This window comes from Nannospalax galili, unplaced genomic scaffold (assembly GCF_000622305.1).
Source record: "Nannospalax galili isolate Female #2095 unplaced genomic scaffold, S.galili_v1.0 scaffold505, whole genome shotgun sequence".
Taxonomy (NCBI): Eukaryota; Metazoa; Chordata; class Mammalia; order Rodentia; family Spalacidae; genus Nannospalax; species Nannospalax galili.
Genome location: NW_008352327.1, coordinates 1163511 through 1181693, shown reverse-complemented (window position 1 = coordinate 1181693; position 18183 = coordinate 1163511). Strand labels below are relative to the sequence as shown.

The following is an 18183-nucleotide window of genomic DNA, read 5'->3' as shown; positions in this document are numbered from 1 at the left end:
TGCTGGTGAGATAGCTTAGTGCGTAGAAGCACGTGGCTCTACGCACTCATCAAGTAGAGCTTGATGACCTGAGTCCAATCTCTCCAACTGCAGTGGAAGGAGAAAACTGACTCCTGAATGTTGTCCTCTGCTCTCCAGGACAAGTTAGTTTAAACTGTTAGAGCTTTATTTTACCTTCCACAAGTATGAAAAATGGCTGGACATTCTTCTTCATGCTAACTCTACACTAAATTTGGCAAATACTATCCCCATTTTACAGAGGAAGCCAAGTTTTAGGTAAATAGCATTTTGCCCAGTCACCAAGCTAGAAAGTAAATTGTTGCACTTGAAGGTGACCCTAGAGTTTAGTTTTTAACTCTGTTAGTGATAATGAATGACACAGAAGTTTCTGATAATACTAATTATTCTGAAAATATGGTTCCACATTACTGATAATTGCAGTAAATAAGTATTTTGTATCTATTTGTGCTATACTTAAGTGTGGTTCTGTTTAAATGCTTTCTCTCTCTCTTTTTTTTTTTTTTGGTGTTTTTGAGACATTGTCTCCCTGTAGTGGGAGCTGGCCTGGAACTCACTATGTAGACTAGGCTGGCCTTGAACTCACAGAGATCTGCCTGCCTCTGCAGTGCCCAGTGCTGGGATGACAGGCATGTACCACCACACCTGGCTCTAAATGGTTTCTTTTATACCATATCCCTAAAAGTTCCTCTCTGCCTTATGAATTAATCTCCCTTAAAAACCATTTTGATTAAATCTGTGTTGCAGTCTATACTTGTTAAAAAGTCATAATTTGTTTACATGATTCATTTTTTACAGTTTTTATACATTTTTTTTAAAAAGGGGCATTATTTACAGATGAACAGGTAGCTCTAAAGAAGAAAGAAAAGGAAGCTTCTCAAAAATGGAATAACCCTTGGAAAAAGTCTGAAAGTGGTACAGAAGTATGGGATAAACTTGACCAACCTAGGGTAAGAATATCAAAGTCAGGCATTTTGCTTATGTCTTAACATATCTTAGCATAAGACATCTTAATTTTAAAATATGAAGTAGTGTGTTCATATTTTAAGACTTATTTTCTTAATTTATTTTGGTTTCTTGAGGCAGGGTCTTACCATATAGCCCTAGCCGGACTCAAACTGGTGGCAATCCTGCCTCAGCCTTCTAAATGCTAGGATTATAGGCATGTGCTATCGTGCCCAGCACTATTAAACCTTATTTTCAGTTTATTTAAAATGAAAAACTTTATATAAAAAAATCAAAAACCTTACTATGTTTAAAAACCGGATTTGAATTTAATTATGATCATAACTGGTTATCTAGTTTTCTGTTTGCATTCTGTAAGTTGCCTTGTTATGTTACTAGGTGTTGTGAGACCCTACGCCCTACTTTTAGGCGCCTATACAAGAATGCTAACTTTTTTCATATATATGCTTTATTATTTATTTGTGTGTGTGTGTGTGTGTGTGTATACATGTGGGCATGTGCATGCCGCCAGTACAAGCGAATGTTAAAAAGAACAACTTTAGCTAGGCGTGGTGGCACACGCCTTTAATCCCAGCACTTGGGAAGCAGAGGCAGGCAGATCTCTGTGAGTTCAAGCCCAGCCTGGTCTACATACTGAGTGCCAGGACAGCTGGGGCTACAGAGAGACCCTGTCTCAAAAAGACCAAAAAAAAAAAACTTCAGGAGTCACTACCCTCTTTCCACCATCTGGGTCAACTCAAATGTTATGTGACATTATTCCTAGGGAGAACAAACATCTACTCCAGATAAGGAGCCAATGACAGACCAAAGTAAGGGTACCCACCGAAGTCCAACCTGGTGAATCAGTGTGTTTATTGGGGTTACTTATGGGAGTATGGGTAAGAGGTTACACAGGAGCAGAAATGACTCAGAAACAGCTGCATCACCAAAAGCCCAGGAAAGCTGGGCAGGTTGGAGGGTGTTCCAGGCTGCCTGACTAGTCTTGAGAGTCTCTCTCAGTAACCCCCATAGCCCATTTATGCCTGGGGAGGGAGGGGCCTAGTGAATCTTGTCAGCTTCAGGGACTTACCAAAGCTATTGAACTGTTTACATTCTGAATTTAGCAAGTGTCCTTAAAGGATGGAATGTCTCACCTCTTTTGAACATCCTGTGTCTCAAGGAGCTTCCCTCTAAGATGGAAGCTTGTATCTTGGAAGAAATTGCTATAGAACACTCCACTCCTTCCCCCAACTCTTACATTCTTTCTGCCTCCCTATTCTTCAGTGGTCCCTGAGCCCTGGAGGGGTGATAGAGAAGTCTAACTATGGTCCTCCCAACTCTAGTAGGGCCCAGAACTTCTAGCTCTGTTTCCAGGGTATGGTTGGTGGTGAGTCTGGGTGGTACATTGTACACATGTGAGAAAAAGTAGAAATTGAGAAACAAAAATACCCAAATGAACACTGACAGTAGTCATAATCTGTGGTCATAAGTACTAATCTCGGGAAGTGCCTTAGCCAAAGCCATGTAGTAATGGTTTTCCTACCAGGGCCCATGACTGTTCCTAGAACCAGAGGTGAAGTTCTCTCTGTGGAGTCAGCCCCATGTCAATCAGAAAGTTGGTTCCATAGTAGTGACTTGGGCCACTATTCTACCAACTGACAATTTTTTTTTTTTTTTTTGGTCTTTTTGAGACAGGGTCTCCCTGTAGCCCCAGCCAGCCTGGAACTCACTATGTAGACCAGGCTGGGCTTGAACTCACAGAGATCCACCTGCCTCTGCCTCCCGAGTGCCGGCATTAAAGGGGCCACTACCCTTGGCCCCTTTTTTCACTTTTTTTTGGCAGCTGACACATCTTACCTGTAGGATCCATGCTGAGCAGGACCTCAGACCTCAGTTCTCTCTAGCAACCCCAGCACCACCCTCAGGCAGACCACAGGAAGGGGATTGAGGGGAGTCCAGCTCAGCCATGGCTTCATTCTCCAAATTTGCTACCAAAGCGCACAGCATTCATAGCTCTGGAGTGCAACCAACAGCATTGACAATAGCTTTTATTATTTTAGGGGCCTCTGGTAACTCACTCTTAGCACTGGGATTTCTAACACTCATTGCTTTTGAGAACATCTTGTTTTTACTTTAAGTAGTACCCTTGTTTACAGATTTTTAAAATCTGTATTCCTTTAGGTGTACTCCAATCTCAAATGGGTCTCTAAATCTGTAGAACACTTAATCTGTTATCTGTATACAATGATAGGATAACAATAGTTATAGACAATACAATATGCAATATTATACAATATAGACAGGATAACTATAGTCCTGGACTACCGTACCATGACAGATAGTGGGGTTATGAAGATAACCTTGGTGAAACCCTGTTGTCATCCATTCCTTATGTTGGGTGACCACCAAAGTCCATAGCTAAGAAAATATTATAGTAAACCATTGGCAAACTATAATACAGCATGAAAATATTTTACCCACTTGTATCAGTTACCTGATTGTCTCATGTTGGGGCATTTTTATAAGTTCTCTGCCTATTTTTTTCCACCCCTGATGATCTCAGTGGAACTGGCTCTTAGCTGCTTAGTCTGTCCTAAGACAAATGGGGAAATAGTTACCTACCGCCTTGGCTATACCTGCACTGCCTATACCTATACCTGCCTCCTTGGCTACATGAACTATTTCTGCCCAGGAGAGAAATGTTTATTTGGTTTACTGAAGGGAGACAGCTGCCCATCCTTTGGTCAAGCTTAATCCCATTAACTTGTATTTAGATACATATTTATCAACTGATATTCCTAGGGGCCACTTCCAGCATCCATATAAAACCAAATATTTTTAACGTTAATAGAAGACCAATAAATGTACACTTTAACACTTTTTCACTCACTCTACATGGTCCTCACTTCCAGGTGCTCCTGGCTCTCTTCGGAAAGGTTCCCATCCCAGGAGACCACCTTTTTTTAAATTTTATTTTATTTTTTTTATTTTATGTGTATGAGTGTATTGCCTGCATGTATGTGAGTGCACCCATGTTGTGCAATGCCACAGAGGTCAGAAGAGGGCTTTGGATTCCCCTGGAACTGAAGTTAAGGATGGTTCATAGCTGCCATGTGGATGTTGGGAATTGAACCCGGGTCTTCTGCAGGAGCAGTCAGTGCTCTTAACCACTAAGCCATCTCTCCAGCCCCTGAGACCTCCTTCTTCCAAGCAGAGAATTCAGTAGGAATCACCTGAACCTTTATTTTTTTCTTTTTTTTGTGTGTGTGTGTGTGTGTTTTTGTATTTTTTACTGCTCTGGTAAACTTCTGGTCTGGCCTTTAAGGCCTTCCAAAGGCTCCCCAACAACACATTTGGTCTTCCATCAGTTTTTCCCAGGGACTCCAACTCAGTGTAAATCCACCTGCATGAAGAGAGGTTTGACTTTTCTTCCTTTTTTTTAATCTGTTTTTACTTATTTTAGCACCTATGGACCTGGTTTACATGTTGCTCAGGTCTGCTAAAGTCTCTCTAACTTTACAGAGATCATGTCCTACCAAAGGACTAACCAGCACTGGGGTCCCTGATAAATCGACCTCTTTCAACTCATAAATGAACAGTCTTCTTGGGCCCAGGGAACATACCAAACATTGCGTACCTTTGCTTTTTAAATTACCAAACCCTCCCCCTTTTTGATTTTTTTATTATCTGACGCTTTCCGTGGGTTCCAAGTTTTTGGATTCTAGGAAGGAAGGATCCCATTTAGCACACATTTAACTTAGACTTTTTTTTTCTTGTATCTTTTCCAACTGTAAGAAACAGCAAGTGGGCCCAGGGAACATACCAAACATTGCGTACCTTTGCTTTTTAAATTACCAAACCCTCCCCCTTTTTGATTTTTTTATTATCTGACGCTTTCCGTGGGTTCCAAGTTTTTGGATTCTAGGAAGGAAGGATCCCATTTAGCACACATTTAACTTAGACTTTTTTTTTCTTGTATCTTTTCCAACTGTAAGAAACAGCAAGACAGGCTGGGCATGGTATTGCACGCCCTTAATATCCGCCCCCGGGGGGGGGCCTCTTTCACTCCTGCACTCAGGAGGCAGAGACAGGCAGATCTCTGAGTTCAAGACCAGCCTGGTCTACATTGTGAGTTTCAGGCCAGCTGGGGCTACAGGGAGACTTAAAAAGAGCAAGACAGCATCTCCATCTCATCCTCTCTTACACATGCAAATTCCTACTGAGTAGCCCTCTCCACCTTACAGTTTATATTATACATAACAGTGACCATGCCATCTCTGTGGCAGTCTATTGATACTCTTGCCCCTTATGTGTTTCTCTCACAGACTTCAAATTTTGTTCTAAACTTTTAACCATCTTTAGGGCATCTTTAGACCCACACACCTGACTCCATTCATCAACAGTCATGCCCCTCCTTACCACACAGACAGCTTATTGGGATTTCCCTTTCTGACCCCTCATCCGGGCTTTCCTTCTGGATAGACGACTCACCCTTGGTTGTATGTCTTAGCACCCACTGTAGGGGCCGTGCAACCTCTGACATAGCAAGAAGACACACTGTCCCATACCATATAAGGAAAGGTAGCCATATTTGGATTCCCCTCATGGCTGCTCTACCCTCAGGCTGTTGAGCTTCAGTGGCATGCCTTGATACCCTTAGTGAGGACCATGCAATTAATTCTCCCCAACTCACCTGTTGATCTCTGTTCAGGCACCAATTATGAGGAAATGGCTACACAACATCAGGTCTTCAGGCTTGGCAGCAGGTCCCTGTACCTGCTGAGCCATCTCTTCAGCCCTGTTTTTACCGAACTTAGAGTCACAACCTGTGCTCCAGCAAACCAAGTTCGACCACCTATCCTCAATAAACCAGTTAAAACAGCCAAATTAGGGGGCTGGAGAGATGGGTCAGTGATTAAGAGCACTAGCTGCTTTGGCAGAGGACCCCAAAGGCAGCTCATAACCGTCCAAAATGAGTTCTTCTGTGATTTCAAAATTTAGGGGGTAGAGTGATAGCTTGGCAGTTAAGAGCACTTGCTGGTCTTCCATAGGACCTGGGTTCAGTTGCCAGCACCCACATGGTGGCTTACAGTCATCTGTAGTTCCATTTCCAGGGGATCCGACACCCTGTTCTGGTGGGTGTTGCATGGATGTGGTGCACGTACATGCAGGAAAAACACATAAAAATAAATAAGATCTGTGTTTAACTTTAGATAACAATGTACTTTTTCTTTCCTTCCCTCTCTCCTCCTGTTTTTTTCTGTTTTTCCCCCCCCCCCTTTGATCTTTTTGAGACAGGGTTTCCCTGTAGCTGGTCTGGAACTCATTATGTAGACCAGGCTGGCCTGGAACTCACAGCAGTCCACCTGCCTCTGCCTCCTGAGTGCTGGAATTAAAGGCATGCACCACCACACCTGGCCCTGTTGGTCAGGAGAGCTCTTATCCTGACTCTGTATCCAGAGTGTCGGACACTTTCACTATCTGATATAATTTATCCTTTCCTTCAAGAGCTCTTCTAGAAGCTTTCCAGATTCTGAGAATTACTGAATGTATACATCTTGGGACATTAAATTATGAGTGCTCTGCACCAGTATTTGAAGTATCATCTACTCTTGAGATCCTTTTTGAAATGCTTAGAGTGTCTTGATATTTCAGAGTATGGACTACCTTTACAGTGCTTTTTTTTTAATTTTATTATTTTTATTTTATGTGTATACATGTATTGCCTGCATGTAGGTAAGTATATCCATGTCATGCAATGCCCACGGAGATCAGAAGAGGCTGTCGGATCCCCTCAGACTGGAATTGTGGACAGTTGTTAGCCGTATGCAGGCAATACACACATACACATAAAATAAAAATAAATAAAATATTTAAAAAAATTCTGTCACAGGTTCTTTTTTAGGTTATGGCTGTCTAGGCTGATGGATGATCATAACTTAAGAGTTAGTCAGGCTTTATATGTTGAGTCCTAAGTATAGTACTTTGGATGTTTAAAACCCGTAGTACTTGATTTCTGTATAATCTACCTTGAAGGAATGATTCTGGGTCTGTTTTAATTACCAATTAAAATATTTTTTTAATTTTCAAAGTTTCTTTGCACCTGTGTGGTGTGTGTGCATATCTCTTGTGTAATTGTGTATCTGTGTGCACATGTATTGAGTATACATGTTGAGGCCAGAGAGTGATTCCAGGTGTCTTCCTCGATTGCTCTCCTTGCCATATTGAGGCAGGGTTTCTTTCTTGGACCTGGAGTCCCCTGATTCAACCAGGCTAGCTAGCTACTCAGGATTCGGCTCAGGTGCTGGACTACAGACAGGCCACCTCAGATTGGCCACCTCACCTGCCTGGCATTTATGTGGGCACTGGGGAATCTGTCCCCACTTGTGTGGTAAGTGCTTTTATCTTCTGAGCCATCTCTCTAGCCCTGTTCATTTTCTTTAGAGACCATGTAGCCCAGGCTGGCTTTAAACTCACTATGTAATCCAGGCTGGCCTCCTGCCTTACCCTCAAGTATTGGGATTACAAAGTGTGTGCCACCATGCCCAACTTCAAATAAGTTTTACTGAACATACTGTATACCTCCTTAAATTTAAACACAGTTATATACCATATCTTTTTAACTTGCTTAATCCTTTCTTGTATTTACACTTCAGTACATGTATTTAAAAAGTAATGCAGTGATCCAACGAGTGATTCTGATGGTGAAAATTTTCAGCACTCTAACCTCTTGCAGCCACCATTTTACTTTTTGTCTTTATGGGTTTGGGCTATTCTAGGGACCTCCTATAAATAGACCCATATGATATTTGTCCTATAATTTCATTTTGTATAATGTCTTCAGGGTTTACCCATATTGTAGCATGTGTAAGAATTTCATTCGTTTTTTAAAATATTTTTATTTATTATTTTTATTTTATGTGTATGAGTGTATTGCCTGCATGTATGGGAGTGCATCCATGTCGTGCAATGCCTCGGAGGTCAGAAGAGGGCATCAGATCCCCTGAGATTGGACTTGTGGACAGTTGTTAGCTGCTATGTGGGTGCTGGGAATGAACCCGGGTCCTATACAAGAACAGCCAGTGCTCTTAACTGCTGAGCCGTCTCTCCAGCCCCTCAAAAGGTTTTTTTGATCTTGTAGCATTTCAGATTTCAGATTTGGGAATTGGGATGTTTCTGGTGTCTACCATGTTTTGTCTCCTTGTCCATCAGTGACCATTTGGAGTGTTTCTATCTTTTGGCTATTAGAATAATGCTACTGTGATTGTTGGCTTGTAAAATAATTTGAGTACCTGCTTCAGTTCTTTTGGGCATATTGCTGGGTTGTCTGATAATTTTGTTTAGCTATGTTAAATTTCTGTCGATTTTATTTTGGTTATTTAAGTGTATTATGTGTTACCTATTGTGGCTGTACTGTTGTGTAGTCCCACTTTCCATAAACCAGGGTTCTAGTTTCTCCATATCCCTGCCAGAACTTGTTTTCTAATTTATTGACAGTAACCATCCTGATGGGTGTGAAGTGTTAATTCATTGTGATTTTGATTTATCTAATGATTAGTGATGCTGAGCTTTTTGTCACAGGCTTATTGGGAATTTGCCTTTCTTTGGAGAAATGTCTGTTTAAGCTTTATTAAGTCAGTTTTTGGGGTTTGTGTGGGTTTTTTTTCCCTTTTTTGTTGAGTTATAAGAGCTCTCTTTCCCTCTCTTCCTCCCTTTCCCCCTTTGCTTTCTATTCCTCCCCTCTCTTCTCTCATTAGGAATGACTTACAATGTGGACATACTCTAGACAAATGATTTCTACTTAACCTTGTAATAAAAAAGTTAATCTTACTGTAGTTTGTTTATAATGTAGACAAGCTCACTGAGCCTTGAGCTCCTGGTGTAACCTAAACCATACGGCTTTAATTCCTTGTGACCCTTCCTTGCCCTGGACCCAAAATAATGTATGAATATGTGTATTTGTTTCAAGAAAGTATTGCAAACAGCACAGATATTCATTAAGAATATCCCATATGTGTTGCAAACAGTAGATGGGATTAAATTGGTAACATCTGTTTATAGTTGTGTGTGGTACTGGTCTAAGTCAGTAGGGATCAAAAAGGGCAAAATTCTTCTCTGATAAGGGTCCAGCTTTTGCTTCCCCATTTCATGATGGATATATTGTTCCAATAAAAGAATAAGTGAGCCCTGTTCAAAAGGATTCTGAGAAGAACAAGGTCTTAGTCTTTCAGGTCCACTCTTGGCTTAAAATGGATGCTAAGAGTAACACTGTTTTTTTCAGGCATACTGTAATGTGATGTTGCATACTAATTGACACCCTCCACACACATGGTCTCATGTAGCCTAGATTTCAGACTTTCTGTGTAGCCAATAATGGTCTGAATTGCCTCTGCCTCTTGAGTGTTGACATTACAGCTGTGTGCCACTTCACACAGCCTACAGAAGTTCTTACAAGTTCTGCATATTATTTCTCTTTCTTTTCTTTTTTTTGGGGGGGGTGGGGGACAAGGTCTTCCTCTAGCTGAAGCTAGCCTAGAGCTCTCTATAGGCTAACCTTGATCTCAGAGATCCCCTCTGCCTCTGCCTCCCCTTGACTTTGAGTGTTGACATTACAGCTGTGTGCCACTTCACACAGCCTACAGAAGTTCTTACAAGTTCTGCATATTATTTCTCTTTCTTTTCTTTTTTTTGGGGGGGGTGGGGGACAAGGTCTTCCTCTAGCTGAAGCTAGCCTAGAGCTCTCTATAGGCTAACCTTGATCTCAGAGATCCCCTCTGCCTCTGCCTCCCCTTGACTGCTGGGCTTAAAAGGAGTTTTTTATTATTATTTTTATCATTATTGAGAGAGAGAGAGAGAGAGAGAGAGAGAGAGAGAGAGAGAGAGACTGACTGACTCACTATGAATTTCTGGCCTGAGTTCACAGAGATCTGCCTGCCTCTGCCTCCCAGAGGTGCTGGGATTAAAGGCATGTTCCATCACACCCAGCTTGGTTATTAATTTAGCTGAACTGATCCTCCTGCCTCTACCGTTTTTTTTCTTTTTTTTTTTTCTTTTTTAAATATTTATTATTTTTATTTTATGTGTATGCATATATTGCCTACATGTAGGTAGGTGCACCCATGTCGTGCAATGTCCATGGAGGACAGAAGAGGCTGCCGGATCCCCTGGAACTGGAGCTGGAGTTACGGACAGTTGTTAGCTGCTGTGTGGGTGCTGGGATTCAAACCCGGGTCTTTTGCAAGAACAACCAGTATTCTTCCCCCTTTTTTTTTCTTTTAAAGATAGAATCTCTCTGTAACCCCAGCTGGCCTGGAACTTGCTATGTAATCAGGCTGATCTTTATCTCAAAAAGATCTGCCTGGCCTCTGCCTCCACAGTGCTGTAATTAAAGGAATAAATATACTACCATGCCCTGCAGTATTAATTTCTTTTTCTTTTTCTTTTTTTTGGGGGGGGGGGTCTTTAGCCCCAGCTGTCCTGGAACTCACTATGTAGACCAAGCTGGCCTTGAACTCACAGAGATCCGCCTGCCTCTGCCTCCCAAGTGCTGGGATTAAAGGCGTGGGCCACCACGCCCGGCCCAATTAATTTCTTATTAAGTATAAGCTGTACAATATTTTCTCCATTCTCTGCATTGCCTTTTCACTCTTTTGGTAATAGTGCCATTTAAGGCACAAATATTTTAAATTTTGTCAGAATCATTTTTACTTTTAACTTTAAAAAATTTTATTTATTTTTATTTTATGTGTATGTGTGTATTGCCTGCATGCAGGTAAGTGCACCCATGTCGTGCAATGCCTGAGGAGGTCAGGAGAGGCTGTAGGATCCCCTGGGACTGGAATTATGGACAGTTGTTAGCTGCCATTTAGGTGCTGGGATTTGAACCCAGGTCTTCTGCAAGAACAGTGTTCTTAACCACTGAGCCATCTCTCCAGCCCCACATTTTTACTTGTTTTTAATGTGGTTGCCTTGTTTTTGATATCATAGCTAGGGGATCATTGCTAAACCCAGTATTTTGAAGACTTTCTCCTTTGATTCTTTTAAGTTTTAAAGTTTTAGCTTTTATGTTTTAGATCTTTGGTACATTGTGAATTAACTGCTAATATGTGGCATATGATAAGGATTTGTTGACCCAAAATACAGCTCTCACCTCAAAGGAAATAATTTATTCTGAGTCATAAAATATGAGTGACCATGGCCCTGGGACTTGCATTTATCATGCCCGGAATAACGTTTCAGCATGGAAGCTGGTATATGAACTTTTTATAGTCACAGAGCAAAATGAAGTCCTAAATCAAAGCATTTTCCGTGTGATGACACATGCCTTTAATTCCAGCACCTGGGAGATACAAGCAGGTGGATCTCTGTGAGTTCAAGGCCAGCCCGGTCTACAGGGAGACCCTGTCTCAAAAAGACACACACACACACACACACACACACACACACACACACACATCTTTTTTTTGAGAGCAAGAGAGAACAAACATCAGGTAGACAAAATGGAGAAAGCTGACATTCTTAGATTTGGGGTTAGTGCTGTCTGCTAGGTTTATACAGTCAAAAGGCTATTTATTTTATTTATTTTTTCATTATTTACTTGTGTGTGTCTTCATGTTTGTATGCACATGTGTGTGGAAGACCACAGAAGCCAGAAGAGGGCATCAGATCTCCTGGAATTGGAGTTACAGGTGGTTGTGAGCTTCCTGAGGTAGGTGCTGGGAATCAAACTCATCCCCTGCAAGAGCTGTATGTACTCTTAACTGTTAAGACATCTCTCCAACCCTAGCTTTAAACCATTTTTGATAGCTGTTTTTCTTGGGTTTTTTATTTGTTTGTTTGTTTGTTTTGGTCTTTTTGAGACAGGGTCTCCCTGTAGCCCCAGCTGGCCTAGAACTCACTATGTAGACCAAGCTGGCCTCAAAGAGATCTGCCTGCCTCTGCCCCACAAGCACTGGGATTAAAGGTGTGCACCACCACACCTGATCAATGATAACTGGTTTTTTGTTGTTGTTGTTGTTGTTGTTGTTTTTCTTTTTGAGACAGGGTCTCCCTGTAGCCCCAGCTGTCCTGGAACTCACTATGTAGAACAGGCTGGCCTCAAAATCACAAAGAGCGGCCTGGCTCTGCCTCCCAAGTGCTGGGATTAAAGGTGTACATCACCACACCCGGTGATAACTTTTTTTATAGTGTCATTTGTTCATTTAATCATCAGTATAGTAGATTAAAGATCATACATAGTACAATGATAACTCTGTCAGTAGGCCAAATTTTATACATCAGTTTAAATAGTTGTCTGATAAAAATGAGTTCCATGATTACTATATAATTTAGCAGGAATGCCCAATTAGGACTAATTCTTTTCCAGGGCTGGAAAAATGATTCTGTTGATAAAATACTTGGTATACCAGCATGAGAACCTGAGTTCTTATCCCCAGCACTCAAATAAAAAATGAGTATAGTGTGTGCTTGCAATTACAGTGCTGGGGAGGTGGAGATAGGTGGATCCCTGGAGCTCACTCCTGGCAAGTCTTGCTGAATCAGTGAGCTCTGGGTTTCTAGGTTCAGTGAGAGACTGTCTCAAAAAGCAAGGTAGAGGACAATTGAGGAAGATACCTACTGTCCACTTCTGTCATGTGTGTGTGCACACACACAGCTGTTTTCTACTGCTGAGGCTGTGGCTTTCTCACAAGGGAAGATCTCAACAGTGGAAAACTTAGAAACTTAGCCTTAGGACGTGTTTATGCCCTGGCACCCTCCTCAGTGCTCTCTGCCCTATTCCCTTGGAAAGGAGCTCATTAAACTTGGAGCTCTTGGGGCTGGAGAGATGGCTCAGCAGTTAAGAACACTAGTTGTTCTTGCAGAAGACCCGAGTTCTAATCCCAGCACCCACATGGCAGCTAACAACTGTCCATAACTCCAATCCCAGGGGATCCAACAGCCTCTTCTGACCTCCACGGGCATTGCATGACACAGGTGCACTTACCTACATGCAGGCAATACACAAATACACATAAAATTTAAAACATAAATTAATTTTAAAAAACAAACTTTGAGCTCTTCATTTTTCAGCTATGCTGGCAGCCAACAAACCCCAGCAATCCTCCTGTCTCTGCCTCCTCACCCCCACCCCCCAGCACCAGGGTAACAGATGCCCAGCCTTTTACATAGGTGCTGAGAATATAAACGCAGGTCCTCATGCTTGTTCACAAAGTGTTTTATTCACTAAACATCTCCCCAGCTTGATTTAGGAACTTCTAATGACCTTACAGTATAGCCAGCATAGTGCTGCCCATTCAGTCTTGAAGTTCTAAATCTCCGACCTTTTTAGGACATAGTTCAGTGTTCCAGTTTTGTCCTCTTTCCTTTTTGATTTTGGAAAAATCCTTTAGTACAGAAATCTCTATTACATAAAAATCATTTCATTTAGGGCGGGGCATGGTGGCACACACCTTTAATCCCAGCACTTGGGAGCAAAGGCAGGTCCACCTGGATCTCTGTGAGTTCTAGGCCAACCTGGTCTACATTGTGAGTTCCAGGACAGCTGGGGCTACAGGGAGACCCTGTCTCAAAAAGATCGAAAAAAAAAAAAATGATTTCATTTTACAGAACTTTATACTTAATAAAAACAAAAACCACGGACATTATATCTTAAATATCTAGCAGTTATAAAGGCAAAACATGTTAACAGTCTTGGAGACACTATACTTTTTTGAAATTTTGACCAACAAATTTTAATGAACTATTTGTTGCATTTAAGTCCTATAATAATAAACACTTAGCAGTTGCTTTTGCTAAAAATAAAAAAGTGCCTTCTTACTTGAGCTCATAGTTGGCCCAAAGCAGTCCAGCATCTGCATGTCTTCTTTGTCTCCTCTCTTTTGGGCTGGCTGCTTAACTTCTCTCCTAAGCATGTTAATCACTTACGGAGTCTACCAGAAGGCACACAGACAAGCCACTCCTTGTACATTAATGCTATGATTGTGAGTTTAAAGATCATTCTATAACATTTATATTTGTATGCATAGGCATTTCATATTAGACATGCCAAGAATAGTAATTTTAATGCACAGTAAATTTTTTTAAGAATTCAAAATGAAGCAGACCCAGGTTTGTTGCTTTTTAGGAATTTTAGGGTCAGATTGAGTTTTGTTTTTCACACTGTTCTCAACACAAAATAAAACATAAAAATAATACAGTTGTCTTCTTTGAGTGCTTTCTGCCTTATTTTTTCAATCTGGAACTCAATTCATCTAGGCTGACTGGCTGGCCAGCCAATAAGCTCTCAGAATGTCCGTGATAGTTTTGCTAAGAAGGTTTGTCATGCTTGTTAATCTTTCCAAAGAACCAACTCTGCTTCATTGACTGCTTGTGTTGCTTAATCTCTTTATTATTAATTTAAGCTTAGATCTTCTTTCCCAAGAAATTGACGACATGCATCAGGGTTTTTTTTGTTTTTTTTTTTTTTTTTTTCGGTCTTTTTGAGACAGGGTCTCCCTGTAGCCCCAGCTGGCCTTGAACTCACAGAAATCTGCCTGCCTCTGCCTCCTGCACTGGGATTAAAGGTGTGTGCCACCATGCCCTGGCTAGAGCTTTCTTTTTCTTAATTTTCCCTCTTTAAGGACTCTCTGGTCTGAAATGTCCAAATGCTTGTCTTTCCTGTAGCTGTTTTTTGTTTTGTAGCTCTTTTCTGATTTTATTCCATCATAATTTGGTGAGATGCAAGGAACTGGGTCTGTGTGTGTGTGTGTGTGAACTTTATGACTTAAAATGTGGGCTATAAAGAAGCGCCTATATTCTATAGCTATTGGATGGAAATTCCATAGATGTTTGTCAAGTTATTTGGTTTTTGGTGCACCTTACCCCTGAAATTTGTTAATATTTTGTCTGGGTGATCTATTGTGGTCACTCATGTTTGTTTTATGAAATTAGGTACACCGTGTTCAATTCATTTCTATTTACAGCCAATATGCCTTCTTGATTGTTCTTTTTTTAGTACGTAGTAACTTTTTTTTCTCTTCTAATTTTGACTTGAAGTCTCCTTTTTCTGGTACAAGTGTGGCTATTCCAGATTTTTTTTTAATTCCATTTTCTTAGTGTACTGGATTTACGGGCAATTGTGAACTGCCAGATGTGAGAGCTGGGGACTGCACTCGGGTCCTCTGGAAGAGCAGTATGCACTCTGACCTGCTGTGCCATCTCTTCAGTCCCCCTTTCCTACTTCGTGTTTGGATGTTCCTCTCATGAAATTTATTTTCTGAGCACTCAATGTGACCATCACTCTGCGTCATCTGTGTGCATGATTTAAGTATCTTCTGCAATCTCTGTTTAGTCATCAGAATTGCTTTGGTTCATAATTTTGGAAGGCTTTCATTTTAAAATCCGTGTTAACAGGTAACTTTGCTGGATATCTTGGTTGGCACTTACTACTCTCAGTTCTAGAAATAATACTGTTGCCATTAAGGTTTCTGCTGACGTTGCTCATGTAGTTTGGATGAGTTTGCTTTTCTAAGTAACTTGGCACTTCTATCTTACAGATGTCAGTGGTCTGCCATATTCCTACCATTTTAACAAAGATGTGGCATGGAGAGTTTCTTTATAACCATGCCTGTTTGGGGTTCTAAAAGCCTCACATACTTATATCCATATCTTTCCCTAGTTCTAAGACATTTTCTGCTGTGACTTCAGTGAGTGGGGTTTTTATAAGCCTTTAGCTTGTCTCTCAAGTCCTCGTTCTTACCCCATGGAAATTTTAAGTTTAGTCTCTTGATCATGGTCCAAAGTTCTTCAGAGCACAGTCACGATGCTGTCTCAAAGTAGTGATTCCTCAACTTTGTTTTCAATCCCTGACAGATTGTGGATGTATGAAGAAGCTCACTAAGGCTTTTTTGGTCTCATTTTTCTTAACGTTTTGCTAAGGGGCACTTCTTCCTTTTCCTACCATTTTGCTCGCACCGTATGTCAGGGTTCATTGTTTCTTTTCATATCTAAACCTCTGTTTCTAGATTTTAGTGTGTCCTCCCAAGACTCTGTTGTTTAATGGTGTGCTCCTATACCTTTCCAAGCCACCCACTTCACCCTGCTGCCCCATGTTTGATGTTTTGTTTCAGATTTGCTAAGGTGCAGGAGAGTGCTGGTGGTCTATAGTCTGTAGACACTTCTCCTGGCCCATATTCTATTTGAACTATTTTATTACTTTAATTTCATGTGTATGAGTGTTATGCCTGCGTGTATGTAAGTACACCTGTGTCATGTAATGCCCACAGAGGTCAGAAGAGGGCATTGGATCCTGCTGGAGTTACAGATGGTTGTTAGCTACCATGTGGGTGCTGGGAATCAAACCTGGGTCCTCTGCAAGAGCAGCCAATGCTCTTAACCATTGAGCCATCTCTCCAGCCCCCTTTAAAACATTTTAATGTTTTTCCTTTATTAGTAAGTACTTGACCACGTATTTTAAAGTATTTTCATTAAAATGACTAGAATGGTTTGTCTTCTGGATTAAAAAAAAAATCCATATGTAAAATATACTACAATGAAAGGGAAAAAACTTCTCAGTTGATACATAAAAAAATATTTGATAAGAATTCAACAGCAGGTCATTAAAGAAAAAGCCTTAGGAAATTAGTAAGCCAATTTTAGTGGTCCATACCTCTAATCTCAGTACTTAGGAGGCTGAGGTAGGAAGATCAGGAGTATGACAGTCTGGGATACATACTGAGATCCTATCTTAACAACAATAAAAAAGGACAGAGAGAGAGGAAATGGGGAACAAAGGTTCCATTTAAGTAAGAAATTGGGTAAGATGCCCATGTATTTTTACTATTTACATTGGTTCTAGCCCATATTAACAAGTGTACGAACTGGAAAAGAGGGGCTAGAGAGATGGCTCAGTGGTTAAGAGCACTGGCTACTCTTGCAGAGGACTGGGTTCACTTCCCAGTACCCACCTGGTGGCAAACAACCATCCAAGACTCCAGTTCCTGGGATTTGACGCCCTCTTCTGATCTCTGTGGGCATTGTACAATACGGGTGCAATGTACATACATGCAGGCATAACACTCATACACATAAATAAAAATAATAAAATATTTTTTTAATTTAAAGAACTGTAAAAGAACAGGTGAAAGTGTATTTGTTATTTATATACAAAACAAAAAGAACATAAAATAATAGAAATAAGGCCAGCATGGTGGTGCATGCCTTTAGTCCCAGCACTTGGGAGGCAGAGGCAGGTGAATCTCTGTGAATTCAAGGCCAACCTGGTGAGTTCCTGGTCAGCTGGGGCTACAGGGAGACCCTGTCCCAAAAGATCATAAATAAATAAATAAATAAATAAATAAATAAATAAATAAATAAATAGAAAAATTGGCTTGCCAGGCTATAAAAGTCTCAATAAATTTCATAAGTTCAAACTACACAGTAGGTTATCACAGAGGAATGAGGTGATCTACAGTAAGGTCACTGGTTAACTTCTGTTTAAAGAGGTGTACTTCTGAAAATATTTTCAGCAGAATAATGTGAAAATACATCACAATGTGTTTCCATGCCAAGAAGGAACTTTATAACTTTAAATGCATATATTAGGGAAAAAGAAAACAAAGCATCAGTCATCTTAAGTATTCAAGAAGGTAGAGAAAAGGGCTGCCAGAGAGATGGCTCCACTGTGGTTAAGAGCAGAGGACCCGGGTTCAATTTCCAGCACCCACACGGTGGCTAACAATCATTTGTAACTGCAGCTCCAGGGGAATCCCGTGTCCTCTTCTGATCTCCACAACCATTGCATGACATGGGTGCACTTACATATTTTTTAAAAATCATTAATAAGCTGGGCGTGGTGGCACATGCCTTTAATCCCAGCACTCGGGAGGCAGAGGCAGGTGGATCTCTGTGAGTCGAGGCCAGCCTGGTCTACATAGTGAGTTCCAGGACAGCTGGGGCTACAGGGAGACCCTGTCTCAAAAAAAAAAAAAACTGGCATGAATTTAAAAAGAGGAAATGGGGGGACTGGAGAGATGGCTCAGCAGTTAAGAACACTGAACACTGGCTGTTCTTACAGAAGACCTGGGTTCAAATCCCAGCACCCATGTGGCAGCTAACAACTGTCCATAACTCCAGTTCCAGGGGATCCGACAGTCTCTTCTGTCCTCTGAGGGCATTGCATGACATGGGTGCACTTATCTACATGCAGACAATACACACATACGCATGAAAATAAATAAAATA

General features: G+C 41.0%; 1 protein-coding gene across 12 annotated transcripts in view; it reads left to right on the top strand.

The window, feature by feature from the left end:
* Ccdc66 (coiled-coil domain containing 66) overlaps nt 1–18183 on the top strand; it is a 46974-nt gene that overhangs the window by 12942 nt on the left and 15849 nt on the right. For 7 of the 12 annotated variants that reach the window (XM_029554184.1, XM_029554179.1, XM_008849299.2 and 4 more), the window contains one exon: nt 841–968. The exons of 1 other annotated variant lie outside the window; for it this stretch is intronic. In XM_029554184.1, the coding sequence (XP_029410044.1) occupies nt 841–968 (128 nt within the window). Of the gene's footprint in view, nt 1–840; nt 969–11630; nt 11672–18183 lie in introns of those variants that run through there. 4 more of the 12 variants (XM_029554185.1, XM_029554181.1, XM_008849297.2 and 1 more) reach the window with 2 other exon arrangements.